Source organism: Peromyscus californicus, unplaced genomic scaffold, assembly GCF_007827085.1.
Source record: "Peromyscus californicus insignis strain IS unplaced genomic scaffold, ASM782708v3 Scaffold_15__1_contigs__length_86483966, whole genome shotgun sequence".
Taxonomy (NCBI): Eukaryota; Metazoa; Chordata; class Mammalia; order Rodentia; family Cricetidae; genus Peromyscus; species Peromyscus californicus.
This window is the reverse complement of record NW_026294447.1, coordinates 26,850,755-26,867,879: the sequence shown is the minus strand read 5'-3', so window position 1 is coordinate 26,867,879 and position 17,125 is coordinate 26,850,755. Positions and strand designations below refer to the sequence as shown.

Below are 17,125 nucleotides of genomic sequence, written 5' to 3'. Positions count from 1 at the left end.
CACTGTGTTTTCACGGTGAGGAGAGATGAAATATTTGCTTGGTTCATACATTGACAGACCTGTATCAGCAATATGTGGGTATGATTCTCTCCATGTCCAGAGAGCTATAAGAGGGGAGCATTTCAATTTGATGTTACCTGGTGGTTTATTTTGAGACCCATGTAGAGGAGGTCCAAGAGGCTTGAAGCTAGAGGTCTGAAGATCTCCCTCCTATCCATTCTGGATCCCTTTTCTAAATTCAGGAATCTCTCCCTGCCTGAAGCCAGCCAGGCCAGCCTCAGGACTTATCAATTCTGCTCCAGGCTCTACTTAGGAAGGAGAACTTCAGTAATTTCTGCCTTCTGGGATCTACTAGACCACTGAGGGGACATAACCAGGAGAGAAGGGGGATGGGACAATTTGTTGCACAGGAATGTTAAGAACCTACTACCACCTATAATGGCGCCAACTGTGGCCAGACACACCCTTATTCGGATCCAGGAACACCATGGAACCCAAATCACACCATTCAGGAAGCGCTCCAAGTCCTGCAGATCTCACTAGTATCCCATCCAAACAAATGGCTCCCAGGACACCTCTTCCTATACTTCCCTGTTTAGAAACAAACCTGTTACAAGATGAGCTAAGTTTTGCTCTGTGACCCAAAAGACAAAGTAAGATTTTAAAGCTACAAATAACTGTGTCACTGTGATAATCAAACAGCTCTAGTATAGCTACTGGAAACAGTCGAGGTGGCCGCCCCAAATTGCCCACCAATCAAATTTTAATTTTTGACAAAGAGTGTAACCTCCCCTAGTCGTGTCAGTAATTTAGTCTCAAAATTAGAGAAGGGGGATCAGGACACGAATACAATGGGGGAAATGACATGCTCTTTATTGTTTTTGTAAATGTAGGATACGATTCATTTGATTGTTTCAAAATCATCCGTTATATAGAACTATGTAAATGTGAGGATAGTCGCATTTGAATAAGCAAAATTAAACCACCAGAGGGGACTAAGGGATGTGGGAAAGTTCCTGGGTGTGTGGAAAGTGGGAGGACTCCTGTGGATTGGAGGGGGTGCAGAGCAAGAGAGAGGAAGCTTCGTTCTTCGCCACTTTCTGCCCTTGGGGTAAGGATTGCGTTTCGCTACCCTCAATGCAAAAGATAAAATTCGTTGACTTTTCGGAGCCCTCAGCTTCTGTGGCTGCTTCCAGTTAAGGTGGGCGTTTGTCCTGTGAAGGGTCAACCCCCCACCCCGACCAACCCTCCCCCAGCTCCTGAGCACCTGGGCACCTGTGGAAAACGCTGGGAACTCAAAGCGCCCCCCACCACCCCAGTCTGTGGCACACAGTAGGACACTCGGGCCCTCCTTCTGTTCAGAGGTATCACATGGAAAAACTTGATTTTCTGACTCTTTATGTGCAATGAGCATTCTCCATGCTTCTTTTAGAAGCCTCTCTCTCTCTCTCTCTCTCTCTCTCTCTCTCTCTCTCTCTCTCTCTCTCTCTCTCTCTCTCTCTCCTCTCTCTCTCTCTCTCTCTCTCTCTCTCTCCTCTCTCTCTCTTTAATTAAAGGAACACCCAAGGCCAGTGTGCCCCACCCACCCCTTCCCTGAGGGCCTGGCTTAGGAAAACGGGACTGGCTGGGACTGAGCAGGTCTTCCAGCTAGCTCAGCTGATGGGTATGAATAAAGTAGTAGCTAACGTTCAGGGCAAGTATTGCAACAGGACGGTGGGGATCGAGGTGCAGCGGGGGGTGGGGATAGGGTGGGGAAGGGCTCGGACGGAGGAGGTACGGGAGAGGAACAGTGGATGCTCCTGGAGGGATGGAGGTGACATTTTTCTCCAGGGACGGTGGGACTCTTGACTTTTCCTTCCAAGGCTGTGGATTGCCCGGAGAGGCAAGCGTTCCTTCCCAACACTTCTCATTTGAATACATGAAAATGTGAGTTGATCTTGGCAAGGTGAAGCTCTCTCACGGCCAGAGTGACGGTTTTGTCGCCCGCGGGCGAGGCCAGGTGGGGAGCAGCTCCGGCTCAGACATCCGGCTGCGGACGAGCCTGGATCCCGGACTCCCGGGACTTTCTGAAACCTGGCGGCAACTCAAGGAGCAAGACAACGGACAAACTCAATGCCTGTTTTTGTTTTTAGCAAAATAAGCGAAAGCCCTGAATATGCATACGTGTAGCGCAAAGGCACACCTGGACAGGTGTGCAGTCCAGAGCAGTAGAGGATCTGGTGTGGAACTGGCCAGACAAGGCCTGTCAGGTGGCCCCAGGACTCCCACCTACTGGAGATTGGAGGTCATGCTTGCAACTGACTCCTTAATGAGGATTTAATGGCGGAAGAAAAAGTAAAAGGAACATGTGAGGGCCGAAAGAAAGGGAAAAGAGAAGCAGGGATAGAACAGGACCCCGAATTTGCTTGCCCTGAGCGTCAGGCTGGTTTGGGTAGTAGTGACCCCCACCCCTGGCCGGGGTCGCCGGGCCACGAGTGACTAGGGCTAGCTGCTGAAGGCACCCAGGCGACCTCCCCAGCCTTGCAGCACCTCGAACCCTCAGGGCAACGCACAAGCAAGCACAAGGGGGATGCTTCTAGCGTAGCCCCGCTGGGTGCAGCCCTAAGCTGGTCCCAGTCGGAGTCGGCTTTGAACCCAGTTAAAGACCACAGGTCTTAGTTGCTTCGCGTCTAATTCCCCCTCCTCGGCAGGAGGAGGACTTAAGCTTCTTATCTGGTGGGGGAGTGGGGCCTGCGGAGGAACTCGGACCACCCGGCACCGAGCGTGGCTGGGGCCACCGCGCGGCCTTGACCTGGCGACAGTCCTGAGATGGGAGGTAGGGTCAGTAGGGAAAGGGGGGTAGACTAGGGAGATCCAGAGGGAGAGCCCTCAAGGGACTCCAGCGGGAGCAGCACCGACGAGGTTCCGGCTCAAAGTCCGCCCACCACTCCGCTCAGCCACACAGCAAAGGTCAGGAGCATCAAAGGCACCAGCTGGTCCCAAGACAGGGTCCTATGCCCTTTTTTCCTCCTTTCATCCCATATCCTCTGCGTCCTTCTGTGCCGTGAGCAGCTGCCAGGTCAATCTGGGAAGGGTGGGCTAAAGCAGACAACTTGGTCAGGGGACCTTGTGCAGTCGACCTGGCGTTGAGCAGGCCCCAAGAGCTTAGTAGGGTCAGCTTCCGGGAATGACAGAGCCGCTTCCTCTTTTCAAACAGATTCCAGTAACAACATATAGCCCACCATCCTGGCCGCCCTGGCGTTACCGCTTTAAGCTACCTGGGGCGCCCTACACTGTGGCCTAAGGTCCTCACCCTGGCAAGTTCCAGCCTGGGGCATGGCAGAAGAGTCCCCGTGGCTCACTTCTTGTGAGTTCTCTCAGTTCCCTGGAGCTGAAGGCAGGTTTACTTGCCGGGTTTTGATAAGGCATAAAGGCTTATTTGTGGAAAGATGTTAGAAATGAACAAGGTTAAGGGGGCTGGGAGTCCTTATCTGGGTGCCAACTCGTCAGCAACCTAAGAGAAGACAACAATCAGGTCCCCCCACTCTCTCTCTCTCTCCCTCCCCCCTCCCTCCACCGTGAGTGCCTGTGTGTGTGTGTGTGTGTGTGTGTGTGTGTGTGTGTGTGTGTGTGTGTATGTGTGGTGTTTTCCAAGTCTTTGACTTGTAAAGAAGTAACCCTACTGTTTCACTTTTAAATCTGAGCGAAACCGGCCTATTGGTACACTAAAACTTCATCAGCTGAATTTGTTAGGCGTCCAGAAAGGCCATCACTAAATGCAGAGACGTAATCCCAACTACTGCTTTTCCTTCTACGTGGCTTCAGACAGTCGACTCAGAATCACACTCCTGGCTGCCTGACGCCTTCTCTAGTTCAATCCAGTCTAGCCTGGCGGTGTTCCGAGAACGTACACACAGGAGGCGCTGTTTGCAGTAACTGGGTCACAGACCCTAGAACACGGGGATCAAGGCTTTAAACCCAGCAGAATTCCACTCTGTACCACCACTCTTGGATTTTTGAAGGTGCTTGCGAAAAATTTCACTGTGGTTTCACTCTAGGAAAGGCCCCCTTCTCCTTTTAATTAGACTTGAAAAGGGGGCCTCGTGGATTTGCAAAACAGACCAAAAGAACATGTGATATTTTAATCAACCCCCTTTCACGTGACAGGGTACCACCACCACCCCCCGCCCCCCCCCCCCCCCCCCAGGCATCAGCTTTTTATGCACTGTATGAAGCCTTTACTAAGTTGTTACTAGCCACGGGAAATGTAAGTCATGCTAGGTGTTGTAGAAGGGCCAAGAAGGCATCAGAGAACCAGTCACCGAGGAACAAGGAAGCTCCTGGCCCTGGAAGTCCCCAGGACCAGACTGAGGAAGCCCAGCATCCGTGTGCTTTACAAACCGAGGTCTTGCTGATGGTGGGAACTTTCCACAAAAGAATTACTTTCTGACACACATCCATAGGTACATTTACACAACTGTGGGGGTGACTTTGCAGTCACAGGGGCAGGGTACACTAGGAAAGGGTTGCCTGCTCTGCTGAGTTCTAGGTAGATTCAATTCCACTCTCATGCCTTTGCTTATAACGTGATGTCTACACACACACACACACACACACACACACACACACACACACACTTTTTGTTCAAAAAGGAATTGTAATCCAATGCTTTTATCTTTTTTATTTCCTTAACTACACATCTTCACCTTCCCTGCTCCCCTGCTGATTTAAAAGATTTGTTTGGTTCAAGGATTTAACGTGATTCTCTTGCCAGATTTCAAGGAAGAAAGATTTAAAAGAACAAAGCACGGGGTGGTGGGGGGTGGGTATCTATTTGGAAGACAAGTAAAAACGCATTCCTTCAAATGAGATTAATTACCTTAAAAAAAAAACTTGGCAAAACAAGAATATTTTAGTCTCTTGATCACTTTAGAGTTTATTTTATTGCTTCTAAAGGAAATCTAGTAAATCTACAGCCTGGTGCAACACACGGAGGACCACACAGTCACATTCCCTTAGAAACTCACTCGGTAGACATACACGTTCACAAACACATTCAGTCCGTCGCTCAGAAGTAGGCAGCTTCTCCGAACCTATCACAAACTGTCGACCCAATCGAATCTCTTTGATTAGTCTCTTCCCGCAGGACAAGAGGACAAGCCACTACCTGGGAAGAACTGGTAGGAGGCAAAAAGACTTTGAGTGGGGGAGAATTTTCCACAGTCGTCCAGGACCTTTTGAAAGCCTGATATCCTCGCCCCTCTCCTCCAGGTTAGAGACCGGGCACTACTGTGGGCTGACTCTAGCTTCAGGCTGGCACCTCCTTTAGCGTGGCAGATGCGTTCCGGCACCCCAAGCCCTTACGCTCCCAGTTTATGCCGGTGTTTAGGGAGATGTCCCCTCCCCCTGACCTTTCTCTATCAGAAACCAGACGGTCGCCTCCAGCTCGGTCCCGGAGGCTGAAGAAGGGGGGTTGGAGGAGGAGCCGGGCCGAGAGAGGCAGGCCCTATCACACAAACATCTGCTCTCAGTTTCTTCCTCTTTCTGATCGCTGCAGATGACAAGGGGGAGTGGAGTGGACTGAGGCGGAAAAAAAAAAGTTATGTCATAAAAATATAAAACGGTGCTGTGACTCACCTGCCCTTAGCCGCAGGTACGAGTTTCGTGGCAGCGCCTCCGTTCTGCTAGCCAGGAGCCCGGGTCGGCCTAACGTCACCTGCTCGGCTGACTCAGATGACTGGGTTTCTAGTGACGAGGCAAAAGTGGGGCTTTTCCCCTTTACAAGCCCAAAGCCTGGGAAGTGGGAGGTGGGGGGGGGGTGTCTCTCAGGGTTGAACTTTGGGTCAAGAATCGGGGTGGGGGAGCCAAGGAGCCCAGGGACCAAGAACCGAGTCGCAGTCAGGTCCAGAGGGTTGGTTAGTGAGCGAGCGCCTCTGGGAGGGAACTCGGGGTCATTCAGCGAGCATGGTCCCTGCGCTGGGGATCTGACGCCAGCACCCGGGTCCTTCTCCCGCAGCACTAGAGCCCTGGCCTGTCCTCCAGGCACCGCCTAGTTTTCTTTCTTTTTTTTTTTTTCCTTTTCCAAAAGGGGGTCACACACACACACACACACACACACAGACCCAACCCGCCCCCATTTTTCCTCTTTCCCTAGCCTCGGGGCTTAAACCAATTACACTGCTTTGTAAACAAAGTGAGGGCCAGGTTTGGGGGGGGTGGGGGGTGGGGGGTGGGGAGTGGGGGGGGGAGGGGGCTGGCGGGAGGGGCGCGGAGGGGGGGGGGCGTGCGGCGCTGGCGCGGCGGGGCGGGAGGCGCGGCGGCCGGACTGGCGGGCGGCCGCCTCGCAGGTGCACCTCGGGCTTTGTAGGTGCGAGCGTCTTTGTGCGGCGGACAAATGGGGAGAGGACGAGGAGGTGGGCACTCGAGCGACGTAAGATCCACATCAGCTCAACTGCACTCGCTGCGCACCGGCCGCCCGCTCACTTCCCGCGGAGGCGCTGCCGGGCGCCGCGCTGCGCGGCCGCCTCCCGTCCCCGGCGCTGCCCCCTCCCGCCGCGCCGCCGCCGCCGCCGCCGCCGCCGCCGCCGCGCACGCCGCGCCCCGCAGCGCCTGGCTTCCTCCTGGCTGGGGTGGCGCTGGGCCCTCGAGCGCACCGGTGACCGCAGCGGCCCCGCGCCCCTCCCCCGCCGCGCGCAGCGCACCCGCCCGTCGCTCGGCACTGGGTTGGATGGTCGCGTCGGTCGGGGTGGCTCCAGGATGTTAGGGACTGTGAAGATGGAAGGGCATGAGAGCAGCGACTGGAACAGCTACTACGCGGACACGCAGGAGGTGAGAGGCGGCGAGGCGGCGGGGCGTTCCCCAGAGTCGGGGTCCGGGGAGACCCCGGCGAGGTGGGCTCCCTGCGGGGACTAGGGCGAGCGGGCTGGGGGCGGCTCGACCAAGGCGCGGCTCCCAGTGTGGCCCCCACTGCCTCGGCTTCCCTGCCAGCCCGCTGCCCGCTGGGTGCCGGCGCTTGAAGCGAGCAGAGAGTCTTAGGAAACTCTGGGCTTTGAAAGCACCCGCTCCGGGAAGCACTTGCCTTTGCCCCGCGGAGAGCGGGAGCCGGAGCCCGGCCCCGGGAAGCCGCGGGGGTGGCCGGCGGGCTCCGGCCGGAGTTAAAAGCAACTCTGAGAGTTGGTGGTCGCTTCCTGGCCAGCCTCTCGGTCCCGCCGCTTAATTCGCCGACGTCTTTGGATTAAAAATGATCTGCCGCGGAAGTTGGGCTCCTTCATGAGGAATGATTTCTAAATTTTATAAAACTTATTCTTCAAAAGCCCCGTTTGTAGAAAAGTGTGACCGTTCCTCTCTAGAGCCGCTGGGTGGCGCTAGTGCGAACCGAATCATTTTCCAGAACTGAGGGCCAAGAACCTGTTTCTCTTCATTGTCCCCTTAGAGGCAAGTTCACGGGGTTTATTTTACATTGTGCACAAAAGCATTGCAAGGAAAATCAGGTACAGGCAGGGCCACTGCCTATTAAAAGTACTTTTCTAGAAACAGTTGCCGATTACCTTCAAACGTTGACTTACTGTTATCGAAAACGCTTACTGAGAAAGCCTCGTGCGATCTTGGGGAGAGAGCTAGAAAATAAACCCCAAAGTAAAAAGTACTTTTAAGATCTGAATCTGAAAACCCCTTCATGGCAATGTGTTTATTCGTCTCTGTGCTTATTTGGGAACCATACCTTGTGGGGTCTTCATATTTAAGTCTATCCATCTCTTAGGATTTCAGAGGGAGTGACATTTGCTGATGAACACAAATTTAAGAACATCAATACTATGTGTTAGATTACCAGATACGCAGTTATATGTCAGGGCTCTGTATTTCCTAACCACCTAGCTCTTCTCTGGATTGCTAATGACGAAGATGCCATTTGCTGATGATTTTAATAGGGGCTCCGGCCACTTTCAGGGGTTTAATTTTGACGCAGTCACCTCGGCCCACCAGAGAAGACCCCTACGGAAAGAGCTTTCTCACATCTCAAAGCTGGGAGTTAGAAAGCAGAATAGCACTGAGAGAAAGTAAGTCGAGTTTGACTTGGGAATTTAAAATTATCCCAAACTACTCATGTAGTTTCAAAGGCAGGGCTTTGATATGAGCGGCGGCAAGTATCAGTTATAGGGTGTGTGTGTGTATGTGTAAATTGTGCTACCAAATATTTCAGTTGTTAGAGGACTGCAAATAGGTAACAAAATTAATGCAATGGTTTTTTTAAGTAGCTCCCAGAGCTGTACAGGCAGCCACGTTAAAGTTAAATATAGGTACCGCGTTGTCCTGCTGTACACCTTATTTTTAATTTTATTTTTCCAGAATTTTATTTTTAACTTGTGAGTTTTCTTCTTTTAAAATATTAACATTGTTACAAGAGGTGGAAAGCAATACTTCTAAACATAATAACATAATATCTAGCTTTTGGCACCAGCTCCTAAGACAAAGCCAGTTCCTGGGAGATGAGTAATTGGGATAGGGGATCCTATGGGAATATAGGCGCTTTACTCTATGGGTGAGGGTTTAACAGCAGCCAGCCCAATGCCTACTGCTGTGCGGCCAGAGGTGCCTGCCAGACCTCGGCAGTGTGGGTGCCTAGCTGGTGGTGCCCCGTTTGATCATCCAGCAGGCCCGTGTGGAACCTACATCACGGTGGGTGGTGAAGTGAAGAAGCTCGGGCATAAATTCTATTTTCTATTTTCGGAGTTTCAAAACTGGTTTGGCCCAAAGGCCGTGTGTCTAGGCTGGTCTGGGAGGTGAATACTTTGGGTACAGCCTACCGTGGATGAAATCGAAGGGGGACCTTAGAAGCCAGCCCCTGATCCAGGCATGTAAAGCGATTACACATCTTCCCGGGGACATATTTTCTGTGAGCACTAATCTTTCCTGCCTGCAGCGCTAGGATTTCCCCCCCTGCGGTGTAAGCCATCTTTGCGTGGGGAGGGACGGGCGCCGAACAGTTTGCCCTGGCTAGGGAGTTCCCGGGCTTTGCAAAAAAAAAGAAAAAAAAAATGCTGTTCACTCGCCCCCGGGGCTCGCCCCAAGGCCAGCCAAAACTCCAGGGCACACGACTAACCCCGCCCTTCGGGGCCTCTTCCCTGGCTGTCTCCGCTCCAGGCCTACTCCTCTGTCCCGGTCAGCAACATGAACTCCGGCCTGGGCTCCATGAACTCCATGAACACTTACATGACCATGAACACCATGACCACGAGCGGCAACATGACACCGGCGTCCTTCAACATGTCCTACGCCAACCCGGGCCTCGGGGCCGGCCTGAGTCCCGGTGCTGTGGCCGGCATGCCCGGGGGCTCTGCGGGAGCCATGAACAGCATGACGGCAGGCGTCACGGCCATGGGCGCAGCGCTGAGCCCCGGCGGCATGGGCTCCATGGGCGCGCAGCCCGCCGCCTCTATGAACGGCCTGGGCCCCTACGCGGCCGCCATGAACCCGTGCATGAGCCCCATGGCGTACGCGCCGTCCAACCTGGGCCGCAGCCGCGCTGGGGGCGGCGGCGACGCCAAGACGTTCAAGCGCAGCTACCCGCACGCCAAGCCGCCCTACTCCTACATCTCGCTCATCACCATGGCCATCCAGCAGGCGCCCAGCAAGATGCTCACGCTGAGCGAGATCTACCAGTGGATCATGGACCTCTTCCCCTACTACCGTCAAAACCAGCAGCGCTGGCAGAACTCCATCCGCCACTCGCTGTCTTTCAACGACTGTTTCGTCAAGGTGGCCCGGTCCCCGGACAAGCCGGGCAAGGGCTCCTACTGGACGCTGCACCCGGACTCCGGCAACATGTTCGAGAACGGCTGCTACCTGCGCCGTCAGAAGCGCTTCAAGTGTGAGAAGCAGCCCGGGGCCGGAGGCGGGAGCGGGGGCGGCGGCTCCAAGGGTGGCCCCGAAAGCCGCAAGGACCCCTCCGGCGGCGCAGGGAACCCCGCCGAGTCGCCCCTTCACCGGGGTGTGCACGGGAAGGCTAGCCAGCTAGAGGGCGCGCCGGCCCCCGGGCCCGCCGCCAGCCCCCAGACTCTGGACCACAGCGGGGCCACGGCGACAGGGGGCGCTTCGGAGTTGAAGTCTCCAGCCTCTTCCTCGGCGCCCCCCATAAGCTCCGGGCCGGGGGCGCTGGCATCGGTACCCCCCCTCTCACCCGGCGCACGGCCTGGCACCCCACGAATCGCAGCTGCACCTGAAAGGGGACCCCCACTACTCTTTTAACCACCCGTTCTCCATCAACAACCTCATGTCCTCCTCCGAGCAACAGCATAAGCTGGACTTCAAGGCCTACGAGCAGGCACTGCAGTACTCTACCTACGGCGCCGCCTTGCCCGCCAGCCTGCCCCTGGGCAGCGCCTCGGTGGCCACGAGGAGCCCCATCGAGCCCTCAGCCCTGGAGCCGGCCTACTACCAAGGTGTGTATTCCAGACCCGTGCTAAATACTTCCTAGCTCCCAGGACTTGGGGGTTTGTCTGCATGGCCGACCTGGTGGTAGCAGGAGAGGAAAAAAAAACCAACAGCAAACAAAACCACACACGCCAAACCAACCACATAATAAAATCCCAACTATTTTTTATTTTTCGTGCACACTTCTCCCCAGTGCAAAGGACTGTTACTTTATTATTGTATTCAACACTCGTTGTGTGTATTATTACAAAAACAACCGACTCCATATCAACCAATCTTTTTTTTTCCCCTGCGGAAGTTTAATGATCCATAAATGTATATATAGAAAATCTTCCTCCTTCCTTGCCGTCTCGCCCTTTCGCTCTTTCCCCTGTGGACACATTCTAGTCTGTGCAGGGCTTATTTAAAAAAAAAGAAAATGGTCAAGTTTGTAAACTATTTGTTCGTGCTTTTGTTTTGTTTTGTTTTGTTGTTGCTGCCCCTCCTTACCTAAGCCCACCACACGAGTTTACAGGTCTGTGGCAACGCTCTTAACTCAGTAAATATGGAAATGGAAAAGAAATAAACAGAGAGCAGGGACTCTTGAGAATGCTGGAAGACAGTACTGCCATTATGCAGTGAGGTATAAGCAGGTTCCACACATCAGAGCCATCTGTGTTCAGCTTACATTTCTGAGGCACTCAGATAATGGACGTCTTTAAATGAAATACATATATATTGTCTGTGGACTTAATCATGTTCACATATGAAGACCTCCGTCCACTTTTGCATAACATGTAGAGGTAATAGGTAGGTGATAGACACACTACATTTTCAAACATTGCCTGACCGAGTTACAACGATCCCCTTCACACTTGTCCTCTCTACCCACTTATGACCCTGAGAACCAATCCCCCCCCTAACTCTGCTCCTTGCTCTGCGGAGTGCCATGGTCATGTCATTCTGAGGTCACATGTATAAAATTAGCTTTTGTGTATGTATAACATTTAAAGGATTTTTTTCCCAGGGGAAAAAAAGGAAGTATATTATTGAGGAGAGAGAAGTTATAAGAAATGCATTTCAAAATTTTGTCCGACGTTCCCAAATCCCAATTGTGGCCATTTCAGTTGTTGCATCCAGTGTTAATGCACTTTCATAGTTGGACGTAGTGTCAGTTTTAGACAAACGGGTTCATTATCATTCCTCTTTGCTTTCTCAATGTTAATTTATTGCATGGTTTATTCTTTTTCTTTACAGCTGAAATTGCTTTAATTGATGGTTAAAATGACAATTTTAAAAATGTTAATTTTTATCCATGTGATTGTAACTAAGATATTTTGATTTAAATAACAAGAATAATATGAGATTTTAATCTGTGGAATATGTTCCCAATCATTTGCAGTTAAGGAATTTAAATAAATCAAATGTTAACAACAAAGAACTTCTGTCATTTTTCCTTCATTTAAAATCCAAAATAGATCTTTAATTAAAATCCAAAATAGATCTTCGGAATAGGGCATTTTTCAGATTCTGGAATTTAATATAAAAGACAAACAGGGGTATAATCTAAAATAAAATGGTTTCATATACAGCTTAAATGAATGTATAACTAGTAAACTGTAGTGAAAGAAATTCAATTAAAGTAGGTAGATAACCTGACACTATTCCAAGAACTGAGGTTTTAAAAATTCTTTATTCCCAGTAATGTTTACTTCAGTTTTTTGTGTGGGGGTGGGGCATGGGATTTTTAAGCCTCCTGAGTCTCTTTTTAAGTTTTTTCCTCGTTTGAAATTAAATTATTAATCCCCTATTTTTTCTAACTCGAGAAGTATCTGAATGAGAAAAAAAATAGCAGTGGTGGCTGCTAAAATTAAGTTATCTATCACAGGCTCTGAACCCTCCTATGAAAAGAGAAACAAAACTCATCGTGGTCGGTTTGGAGAGTGGGGAGGAGAGCAGTTAATTCATTCCTGCGGGGGCGGGGGGGGGAGCTTTGTGAGTATTTCAGGGTAGCTGCTGTTTTGTGTTTTGTGAAGATATTTTTAAAATATTGTTTCTAAGAACTTAAACCTGATGGTTTGTTTGCCTTGTAAGAAGCTTTGAAATGCAACTTCACACCCCGTAGTTGCTTGAGATCACAAAATCATTAATCTCCTTTGATAGTAGGCTCACTTTCCAGTCCACCTATTTCTTTGTAAGACGTGTTCGGATTGACACCGACAATAAACAGCACCAGCCCAAGCCGAGGCTGGCCCGCCTGAGCTCTTGTGTGTGAACTGCATCCTCACCAGGGCTTGAACTTGGACAGCCTTTGCTTTGATCGCGGCCCTCCACAGTACAGACAAGATAAAAAGAGCCGTGCCAGTCGCTCAATTATCGCGTAATTACCTCCCCAGATGAGAGAAGGGGTGCCACGTAGCACTTGAGAAAAATCCAGAAATCCCTGCTCTGCTCTCTGCTAGTGATGAAAGGAGGAGGGAAGAGAAATTGCTGGCGTGAGTAATTTCAAAACTGAATTCGAAGTCCTCTAAAGGACCATCAAGCATACCCCCAAAGACGAAAAAAGAAAGCTCAACAGTTACACACATGATAACGGGTAAACAAATGCGGGCACATCCAAACTCTTATGCAAAATTAATGCGTGATCTTGGGCCTGGGCCTTTCTCATGCTGCCCCGAAACGAAGTCTGACTTTTGTGCAGTCCCTTCCTCCCCCAGGTTTGTGTCGGCCTCCGTTCTGGCTTCTTGACTCTCCGCAGGGTTTTCTGGGTTTGCAGGGACGGGGTTGTCTGTGGTCCAGGCCGCTCGAGTGACGGGGGATGCGGGATGAGGGGATGGAGAGCAGCGACTCGGGCTAGGCTCATAGGTTCCTGCGGGCCGTGCTCCTGTCTCTCGTGGGCTGCTCACCCGGTTCTGCGTCTACGCTCTCCGCCACCTCGGGACCACGCGCGCCTCTGGACACAGGCGGGCTGGGGGCCCCGGGACAGATGGTTGCTGGGGACGAGGGGGCAGAGCGGACCTCGCAAGCATCCCGAGGTGACAAATGCAGTTAGTTCTTCATTGTTTGGGCATTTTCCCCTCCTACGAATAAATCTTCTCTTGAGCCACAGACCTAAAAGTCAACAAAGGAGGCCGGGCGCCGGGTCTCTAGCCCACCCCGCGGCCAGCGTGGCCGAGCCGCTCCCGCTGCGTAATCCCTTCCTCGGAAACCCGAACACACAAACGCCGGCCCGCCGACCCGGGTGCCGCGCCCGGGCCAGGAAGAAAACATCTGTGCTTCCAGGGGCGCGCGGGGACCCTCCCGAGACCGTCGCCTGCAAGCGACCTCGGCATCCTCCGCCTCCGTCCGGCTTTGGTCCCCGGGCCCCTGATTTCTCCACCGACGCTCCGGTGGTCAGAAAGGGGACGCACAGGGTGCAGTCCACTCCCGGAGCCCCGATTTTTAGGAATTTTGCTCGGTGTGGGGGGAGGGGCCGGAAGCCCGGGTAGCAAAGAAGGAAAAAGCTTCCAACTGACCCAAGTAGAAAGCTCCAGGGGCCCTCTGATCCCTCCACCACGCCGCGGAGCAAACAGTAACGCAGAAAAGCGTTTGGGGAGAGAGAGTGCACAGCGTCAGTGATTACTTTTCACCTCGTGTTTGGAAGCTCAACTCTGAAACCTTTTCTAAACGCGACTGGAAAAAAAATAAAACAAAAAGAGCCCAAGATAGATAAGGAAGTTCTGTCTATTCAGAGAAACCGAACAACTCTGAAGCGTTCCCAAGCTGACGGCCGGCCGTTCAACCCGATTTCTGGGAGATCGGCTGGGACCACCTTAAATCTCAAAAGACAAAATTCAGTTTCTATTGTCCCTTCGTGGCTCTCTGCACAGCAGAGTAGACCAAAGGGGAATAATATGCGATGAAAATGAGCCTATGCTGGTGAAGTTCTTAACTTAGGTTCTCTTTTTTCAGAAGGTGGATTTCACTGAAACTGTTAAACATTTTTCCTTGAGTTTAACCGTTTTGAACGAGCCACTACAGAAGAGAATGCCAAGAATGACAAAATTATAAAATTCTGTTGTTTTGTCATTTAAAATATTGATCTTAGTTCCATGAAAATGCTTATTAAGTTTCTTTAAAAAAAAAAAACCTGCCGTGATCAATAGAAATTCTTTTCCTTGCAGACGAAAGTAGGAGACCTGTAGCCCAAATTAATTAACCTTTCCTCAAGATCAATTGGTTTTCTGTTGATTTAGCAGTAATATCATAGAACATTTAGCTATAATGTATTTTAATGTGACACTTCAATATGTCAAGAAGAAAAAACCTCATTAAAAAATAAAATTGCTTGAATTGTGTAGTATGTATTTAATAAAGTTTTTTTAAATTGTCTTTAAAATTAACTGCCTGTATTGTGGCTGTGTTTCGCAACTAAACGCAACTAAGAGAATGCCCTCTCCATTCGAGATAATTGGGTGCAAAAAGAGATTATTATAAGCCATCCTGACCTAAATAGGTAATCAAATTATGCTGAAATTTAGGTATAAAAATTACCCAAATTGAAAGAGTAATTAAACCTCAAAAGAGTCTCCTGAGACTAAGAATGGCAGGGCGAAGTAGCACAACATCCCTATAATCGATCTGCTGCAGAGAGAGGAGGTTTTTTAAAAGTAGCCACGTTAGCAAGTTTTATTTCTACCTACGGTTACTATTTCGTGTGTCTAAACACATTTAACAACGGATTTCTTTAAAGCGTTGCCTTCCAAATTGTTAAGTTTGGGACGTAATGGGTTCCATTGGCGATTCTCTCTCTCTCTCTCTCTCTCTCTCTCTCTCTCTCTCTCTCTCTCTCTCTCTCTCTCTCTCTCTCTCCCAGGCCAGCTCCATTCACTAAACTTTGCACAGCTGGGGTTGCAAGCCCTCACCCCCGCCCCCTATTCTCTGGCCTCTTTTAGGAAGCCTTCTGGGACCGGAGAATACCTAAGAAGTTCAGTCGTCACCTGTAAAACACTTAAAAACCTGTCCGGGAGGGGATGGGGGGGCGGAGTTCGTTCCTACTGCCTTTCTTCCTCACATCTCCAAACACGAAGGCCGCGATTCTTACACACCATCTCAAGAGTGTGTAACGCTCACTTTCCCTCTGCACCCCCCCCCCCCCCCCAGAGCCAAGGCTCTCAGATGCCACCTCAGGACACTTTGGAGTTCGCTAAAACTCTAAGTCAGCTTGGAATCCAGAAACAGAATGCCGACACTGTCCCTTAAAATCCGGGAAGTTTGAAAGGGCTGTGTGTGCTCTGGACTTTAGAACCCAGGTGAGATGCTAGGTCTGTTGAAAGCCGGCTCAGAACCCGGCCGGGGACACCCCGGGGAAACCTGATTCAAAGTTCTGCTGGTGAGGTAGCCTTCTGCTTTCCCAGAGTGCTCTTAGGGATTACACATCAGGTGTTCCCAGCCCCTGAAGCTCAGAGAAACCACCTGAAAACCACCCCTCCACTCCCAGGCATTGCGGGGGGCGGAAATAGGGAACAATGAATTAACCGGAATCCTCCTAGGCTATTCCCCCTTCTCCTCTGAAGTTGCTTCTCTAATCTCGTCCCCAAGCTAAGATTTTCTATTTTTCTTCTTTCTTTCCCTTTCTCTGGCCCCAAGGAGTTGCTTTTTAAAACATCAACTTCATAGGAAAATGTAAGGGTCTCTGTGGAGTTTTGTTTCGTTTGTAGATGTAATTTTAAGAGTCCTTTTCGCACGAGGGAGGAAAGAGATGCCTGGTACCTTCTTCTGTGCTTCCCCACACTAATTTTCTCTGCACTGACTAGGTGTCTGGGACGTCTAGGGGAACGTTTGTCTTGCTCTGCGTTCCACCTGGGACTTGGAGCTTCGTTCCTGGGAGGCCAGCTGTGAACTCCAACCCCATCGCCCCTGAGCTCAGCTGTGAGCCCCGGCGCCTGCCCTGTCCTCCCAAGTTTTCCTCAGGTGGAGGCCCCATCGAGCCGCTGGCCTGGCCTGCACAGAGCGGTGAAGTGGGCAGGGCATTGTCCAGGTTTCCTGGCCTCTCCCCGGAGTCGCACGGCCTTCTGCCGACACGCGTTTCCTTTGTGCTATGCCTGGCTAATATATTAATGGGGCGGGCGGATAACCCGGATCCTTCGGGGAGAAGGGAGGAGGTGCCCTGAAAGGAGCCGCAGGGTTACCGTGGCCAACTCTGCGACCCAAGAGATGTTCCGAGGAGGTCTGGGGTGGAAGGGTGAGCGCCTGGGTCCAGGTGGGGCAAGTTCCCTTCGGGGCAATAAAAATAAATGGCCGCAACAAGTTTTTTGGTTTTTTTTTTTTTTTTTTACAAAAGGTGACCCCAGTGCCCTGGATGCGTGAGACATTTGCAGCCCGCACACTCCTGGGGCGAGTGTCTGCCAGGAACGGCCGCTGCGTGCAGGGCGTGCATCCCCAGTCCCCCGTGGGAACCCCTCAGCTGTCCCTTTTTGAGGTGCACGCTTTCTCATTCAGACTGGAGTTCGGGGTTCAGGAAGAAGGACTCCAATCAGCCAGTCCTGCCGCCCTCACTGAGACCCCGAAGGGTGGGTGTGTCCCCTAAAAGTTACCCTCTGGGAACCCCTCTGTCACCCCACCAAATCCGTGGGAGGCACTCGGGTCTCAGCCCTGGGCAGGCCCCAGGGTTCCCGCCTCTGGGTGCTGGCTTTGGGTCCAGCCCCAGGCCCTGAGCCTCCTTCCCGCCAGGCCCACGGTCCCGCCCGCCAGACGG

General features: G+C 51.6%; 2 protein-coding genes across 2 annotated transcripts in view; one reads left to right on the top strand and one right to left on the bottom strand.

The window, feature by feature from the left end:
- Window positions 1–6,093, bottom strand: part of Ttc6 (tetratricopeptide repeat domain 6) — a 195,196-nt gene extending 189,103 nt beyond the window's left edge. Inside the window, exon 1 of the mRNA XM_052738582.1 lies at window positions 5,617–6,093. The gene's annotated coding sequence lies outside the window, so the exon portion shown is untranslated. The remainder of the gene's footprint in view (window positions 1–5,616) is intronic.
- A 476-nt stretch (window positions 6,094–6,569) lies between these two features.
- Window positions 6,570–11,780, top strand: Foxa1 (forkhead box A1). Its single transcript, XM_052738583.1, is given in 3 exon segments — window positions 6,570–6,807; window positions 9,121–10,143; window positions 10,145–11,780. Coding segments are annotated over 3 exon segments (1,404 nt in total). The 5' UTR covers window positions 6,570–6,735; the 3' UTR covers window positions 10,454–11,780.
- The last annotated feature ends 5,345 nt before the right edge of the window (window positions 11,781–17,125 follow it).